At 30.1% G+C, this 7,363-nt stretch overlaps 1 protein-coding gene across 1 annotated transcript; it reads left to right on the top strand.

The window, feature by feature from the left end:
* Positions 1-258: 258 nt before the first annotated feature.
* Positions 259-6,835, top strand: Smp_139050 (hypothetical protein; the record flags this gene model as incomplete). The annotated part of the gene is made up of 3 exons (XM_018800062.1): positions 259-1,234; positions 6,424-6,542; positions 6,737-6,835. The coding sequence occupies 3 exons, from the start codon at positions 259-261 to the stop codon at positions 6,833-6,835; spliced, it is 1,194 nt and encodes a 397-aa protein (XP_018653913.1).
* Positions 6,836-7,363: the final 528 nt, after the last annotated feature.

Raw genomic sequence — 7,363 nt, 5'->3', positions numbered from 1 at the left:
ACTGATAATGAAAATTCCAATCAAAATCACTCAATAACATCAGTTATAAAACGTAGTTATTTGACTATCACACCGTCGATAGAAATTAGTTTGGTTAATGATGAAGATATGAATAATGATGTTGATATTGATAATGATAATAATAATAATAACGATGATGAACACAACGTTTATAAGAGAGAAAAAGATAAGTTCATTCCAGAACTTACATTATATTCTAAAACATCAAGAGGTCGACTAAACTCAAATCGTTTATCGATGCACAATAATCTATCCACTTCATCGCATATTGATGTAAACAATACTGATGATAATAATGATATGTGTTATCAACATTATTTGGATGATAATAATTCTACTGATCGCATCCGAGCTCGAGCGCTGTCCAGCCAACAATTACATACACAAAATAATTTAGACGTTAGACTAGAAACGAACACATGCAATCTTGCTAATACCAGTAGATGTAGCTATAACAGTAGTAGCAGACGTGGTAAATTAGTGAGACAATCACGTTCCTTTCAGAATCCTGCTGATCATTTGAATCCAACAAATAATAACAGTACTAACATAGATTGTTCATCAACTAGTACTCTTTACAATCAAAATAAATCTAATCAAATGAATACATCAACTATTGGTAATATCATGGATGAGTTTGATTATTTTTGTCATATAGCTAATGTTCATAGAGACCAAGAGAAAAAACGATCTGCCATAAAAACATCATTACATCCTACATTATCCACTACCAATATTCGGAGTCATTCAATGCGTGAAACCAGTTTAGAAAGACAAAAATGTATTATTGATTATGGTAATAACAATAGTGGAAGTATATCGGACACAAAAAGCATAAGATCAAATAAAACAAGTTATTTAAAACCTCCTGGAAAAGGTCAACTTAGAAGAGCTAGTACTGAAGAAGATCCCTTAAATAAGTCATCATTATATAAACGTCCTTTGACGGCAACATTAAGCTATACATCAATGACTAATAGTTATTCAAATTTATGTTTAACTCCACCAAAATCTGTACCATCTGTTCCCTATGCAATGGATGATATTAGTAATCCAACAAGTCCATTAGGTGTACCGTTATCATTGGATTCAGTATTTGCTGATGAACCAGGACTAACATTTTATCAAGTACAAGTTTTAGGTGTATCCGGTGTTGGTAAAACTTCACTATGTCATCAGTTGGCAGCATTAGTGCATGGAAATTCATCAAGTTGTAAGTAGCTTTATTTCATAAAAATTTACTATTCACATAAATATTTATGATCTTTCAAACTAATTCTGTATTATACCACAAACTATATTTCTCATATTGTTAACTAGAAATAAACGACAGAATAATTATTTATATTAAACTTTGGAAGTATAGTTCCCAGTTGTCTTACCACGATATGTATAATCAAAATTATGAAAAGTCATTGACTTTTTCATACTTTGAATAATGAACTGACCTTGGATAAACCAACAATGAAGTAAAGGAAGGAATTAACAGCTGTTTCATCCTGAAGTTCAACTCCTCAGCAGTAGCCAGTCATGACGCCATGCAATCTGGGATCAAACTCAGGTCCCGCAAGATCGCTAAAGAATGTTTAATCTCTGGATACCAGAGTCGGGATCAAATGGTAAAAATATATAACTTCAACCAGTTCGCGATATCGGGCGGTCATTACTGGTTTTCAATTATCAACAGTGGCTAGTTTCGAGCGATTTGTCTTTAAATAATGAGTCTTAAAGTTATAGAACTATTATATATAAAAAAAGAAATTGATGATCAAAGTTCTTAGTTCATATCAGTAGCTGGATTTAGTAAGACAATATTTGAAAGCCAGGCAGAGCTTGACAGTTGCCATGGATCGAGCCTTAAACCTTCAGACCAAGTAGTGACCACTTAACCTTTAGACTACTCAGCCGGGACCCAATAATTTATAATTTACTTTAATTAACTCAAAACACTGGGCAACAGTTTTCTAGTATTGAGGATTCCTATGCTACGACAAAACAACTATCCAGCCCCTACTGATTTTCGATCGTTCTCTAACAAAGGCCATTTCGTAAAGTAAACTATAACATTTAACAATCTCTAGGATTTATCCTTAGTGTTAATACACGTCGAGATAACTTACTCTAATAACCATGGTATTTATTTACTGACTTGCGGAATAAAATGTGAGCCACGAACAAAAAAATATCTGAAAACTTATTCATGGTTGAAAACAATATATAAAATGTAAACAGTTTACGTTTATGTCTGAAGGTGAAACATTTCATCATACTACTTACTATTCTTATTCAGTGGTATATAATATATCGTTTATTGAATAGGCAAATGGATAAGTAGTTTACAACTTATATCAAAGTTAATTAATAATTGCTGATTTGATACCATAGTTACAATTCCTTGTTGGTAAATTATACAGAAATCATGTTTTTAAAGTAGAAACCAACAGAAAAACAAAGTCACCATGGAGATTTTCTCTTTAAACTGAATAAATGAGGATAAAGTAATGTACTCATTAGATTAGTAAATAAGTGAGTGGTATGTAAACGTCACAACGGTAGCTTACTATGTTTTATATATTGTTTATTTAATATACTCTACCTGACCTTATAGATTATTTATCCATTGATGTAAATAGTTCATATATACCATTTCAGTGTATTGACGCAAAATATTATCATTGGAATGAATGAAAACCTTGTTAAAAATAAACCAAATCACTCAGTTAAGAAAAATTACACGCTCTATCTGTAAAATATGAAAACAATACATTAAAAAAACACTATTTGCGCATATCCCTTGAATTGTCCCATCGTCTTTCAATTCCCGTTGATATTTTGATTGCCTTCTGTTTTCCTTTCATTCCTCTCCATTCTCTTCTTCCATCCGTAAGAATTCTACCTTCAATTTCCGATACATACTACTTTTACCTGTCCGTACAAGTAGTTCATAGCATACTATCAGTGAGCAAAATCAGTCAGATCAATATGTGAAATCTTAACATGATTGAACAATTGTTTAATGCAGAGTTGTTTTTGGGAATCCTTTTAAAATTTAATGATCTTGATTTTTGATTATTTAACTACAGGAAATCTGACCACACTGTGTTATTTTTACTTTCAGTATTTGGAACTTCTACGGATATAATTCCCTTTTCAATGTCTTACATACACAGAGCACTCAACCATTGTGAAACTATCCGTCTTAATTTATGCGGAAATTCTTATTAGATTAAGTACTGAATATTTGAAAACTTCTAAAATATGTGTTCAGAATAATGCTATTTGATATATTCAGATTAGCTGAGCCATACCCTGGATAGTTAATCGACTGTGAGAATTAAGCCATAGAACAAAAATATTATAATGATTGCTAATGTGATGTTGCATACTTCGTACTACTGAATTATCAAAGTTGAAAAACAGCAGAAAACAAAGCAGTAGGAACTGAACACCTGCTTTATTCTAAACTAGAATTTATCTGGACCGTCAAGCCATGAACATAATCATTTAGATTTATGCTGTGAATAACTATTGGTGTGCTAACTTGAAATTCACAAGTTGACACCAGTTAAAATTAATAATAGATTTAGACCTGTACGATTAAAAATTATTAATAATTACAAACTCAGTCGAATATGAGAGAACCAGTATACACTAAACAGAACTAGATGGCTATTGTCATATTTCTATTTAAGTAGTACTACACTAGGTTACGAATTGTCATCATATTATTTCACCTTCTCGCTTCTTAAAAGAAGAAACATTTGTATTCATTTAGTTTATTTCATATTTATGCGAGTCAGATCGACTGTCAGTAAATGATACTTTTTGTATTCATTAGTTCACGTGTGATGCTGATAGAGATCCCTTGAAGATCTTATTTATTATATTATTGCGTGCATTGTTTGAATAAGTTAATTTTAGCATTAATTAAATGAAACAAATGAATTTACTGAGCTATAATTTTAGGTTTGAATATACAATCCATTTCTCCTGAGGTCAGATCAAATCAAGCATAAGTCTGTGCTGTCAACTGCTTCATTTTCAGTGAATACAATTTTAACTAAAACATACATAACCACTATTTATTAAACTATCATTATGAACATTAACACATAGCCTTAGGTACATTAAGCTAGTGACTACTAAGTAAGGGGAAATAAAAGTTCCGAATACCACTGCTAGACACTATTAGACCTTGATAAAAACTTATGATCAAATTGGAACAGTTCACTCAGTATGTATATACCTCAATAGAGATTGATCATTTGCAGTTCTTAACATTAACAACAAGAGAATACAAACCTAAGAAAATAATAATCAGTACTTGTTTTTATTATCTATTTGATAAACAAACATTCACATGCAGGGTTTCTTCAAGTACATCACATATGGAAGGCATCTGTTAATTTGAAATAGATATTTTCTAAATAAATCCCCTTATATATGAAAGGATATTAACCACTGACTTTTGATAATTTGTTAGTAAGAATTGAAGTAATGTAAAATCAATGTGCCGTACTATCTTGGCATTAGTTTCAAGATGGAGGTATACTTCAATCACTACATTAAGTATTATCTAAACAATTGACCAAGTTTGAGAAATTTGTCCTTAGTTCATTACATACCTTTACTCCCATAGTATTATTCGATTATTTTTCACAATTTATATAGGTGTCAAATAAGACCACTGTATTTCTGTCAAACTGGATTATAATAATGTTGGATTTATCGTAAGTTTACATTGATTAATCACTAGCTTAAGATTAATATCATGTTGGTCGAACCCTTTAACGCTAATCAAATGACGTTCAATTGAACCAGACAAAAATGACATCAGTTATTATTTAGTGATCAATCAGTGTAAATATTTTAGTTTTAAATGAAGATCGGTTACGGCCTAAATAGTTCAGTGGTAATGTCTCAGATTACATTACTGGTTTATACTAATAAGAATATGACCGACCATTAGATGTATTAGCTTTTACAACGTAATAAATACAAGTTTGTAACAACATCCGGCTGTTATGTAACCTTACATTCGATTACATTCAGTCATTTATTATCGTAGATCAGTGGTGGTTTTTTTCTTATTTTATCATAGCCACATTAAAATTATATTATTTCTTCAATTCAATTTTTAATAAAACATCAATAAAAGTTACTAGTGAAGGTTTTGTTATCTTAGCAAGTTGTTTATTTTACTTTCAATCAATCTCTTTCCCTTAGGGAGTTCTTCACTTGCAAAAAAGAATTTTCTAATTAAAGATTCCAATAACATTTATCATTGAACTTCAGCAAAACAAATATTTGGGAGTTCTGTTGTTATTATTATTTTCCTAAATTTATTATAATTTTGGTACAATATAGAATTTTCAGCACAAAGTATTTGAACAAGTTTCCTTCTCTTATTTCTTGATCGATCCTTGTGATAAATATTGAGTGATCTCCAGTTAGATGTTAGCAATTCAGGAATCGACATCTGAATAACATTCATCCTTTTCAATGCATATTGTCAGCCACCACGATGATATCTCTGATTTTACTTTTCTGTAACCTGTATTGAGAAAGATCGTAGACATTTCATAAGCTCAGAAAAAACATAACTTGTTGAAATATCCAGATGGCAGGGAAAGGTAGCCCGAATATTGAAGCAGGCTTCTAAAGATATGTATAAATATACTGCTCTTCATTTCTTTATAAATGACTCTATAAATTGCTTCAGATATAATACCTTAGTTAATTGCATTATTTCTAACTGTTCATATAACCAAATAATTAAACGTACATGATGCAAATTATTCTTTTTTACTTTTATGGTGATTGGCAATATTTATAATTCATAAGGGGAATAGTAAGGGTGTTGTTTTTTTCTGAGCCAGATGATCTAAATATCAGTATAAGCCATTAACTATTTATTTGTAGGATTTCATAAGCTTTCTTTTAATTTGATTACTGATGATGTTGTTCAAAAAGACCATGGAAGACGCCATCTAGTTCAGAGATTACATCTTCAAAGTCTTTTTACCCTATTGATATTGTTTATCTCAACTATTACGTAATTATAAACAAATTAATGTTAAAAGATAGTTCTTTAATGAGAAAATTTAAAGTGCAGCCCGTACGTATTATACCGTAATTATTTGGCTTTTGTAAACAATTCTGACTTACTAGTTCAGAATCATGGGATTGACTATTAATCATCACTTTTTGTTGTAATATTCACTAACTGCTTAGATAAATAAGACGATAGTCTGAACCATAATACACATCAGACAGTATACGTAATAAACTCTATGTAGCTTTTTACCAAATTATTGTCTCTTCTAAGAAAAAAAATTGAATTTTAAACGAAACTAATAATTATTTTTGTATCCGTTTCCACTTTTTATTCCATTGAATTAGGTGATCCTGATGAAATGGATAACAAATTAGATGTTTACTCAATAACTACTGCTCTATGGGGTTCAGTATATACAGTGAATTTTGTAGATACTTCAGCAGAGAACTTTGAAACAAATCTTGTAAGCTCATGTTCATAAAATTAAATAATTACTGATTTCTTTTGACATTCTCCCACTTAATTATGATTGTTTTGATAATTGATTTGGCTTTATTTAAATTATGAATAAACAATGACAGTATTCCTATCAGTATGTATATTAGTTATAAATTATAAACCCATGTTCAAGTTATTTAATATTTTTCCACAAGGTAGGAATTCAAAGCTCATGAGGTGAACGAGGTTGGTGTTAACAGTTTAAATGAGCTTGACAATTTACTGATGAAATATTCTTCTTGGAGTTTGTTTGAATAATTCTGACTACAATAGAAATAAAAGCTTCACGATTAAGTTATCCAGTTTGATGAATTTAACATTCATGAAGTGTTTCTATACATAATCCTGTTTTATTATTCAGATTCATGCGTTATCTACTCAGATAACAGTGTCAATACTGGATGCTTTAAAAACGATTTAACCGTAAAACCAAAGATAAAAATCACTTCAATTTCAATCTATTTATCACTTGTAGAGAGAGGCTCTTATCACTTACGTTTTTTTAAGTATATCCTGAAAAACAAATAGATGATTCATGATTAAAGAATCTATTTCAGAAATGGCAGCGTAATCTAGATGTACTTCCTGAGCTAAAAATCTTCCAAGTCATCTGAAACGATGTATTTTGTACATTATGTGCGTAATTTATTTGTATAGAACAAAAAAGGTAACTAATTTTCTTAACTGTATTTGGGAGCTTCATATCTTTATTTTTTAAGAGTAAGGTCACACAATAGTTTATAATCTAAGAGTACATTTTCATGTTAACTAAAATATATAAGTAAT

Source organism: Schistosoma mansoni, chromosome W, assembly GCF_000237925.1.
Source record: "Schistosoma mansoni strain Puerto Rico chromosome W, complete genome".
Classification (NCBI taxonomy): domain Eukaryota; kingdom Metazoa; phylum Platyhelminthes; class Trematoda; order Strigeidida; family Schistosomatidae; genus Schistosoma; species Schistosoma mansoni.
The sequence above is the reverse complement of the archived record's forward strand: the minus strand, read 5'-3'. Positions and strand labels throughout refer to the sequence as shown.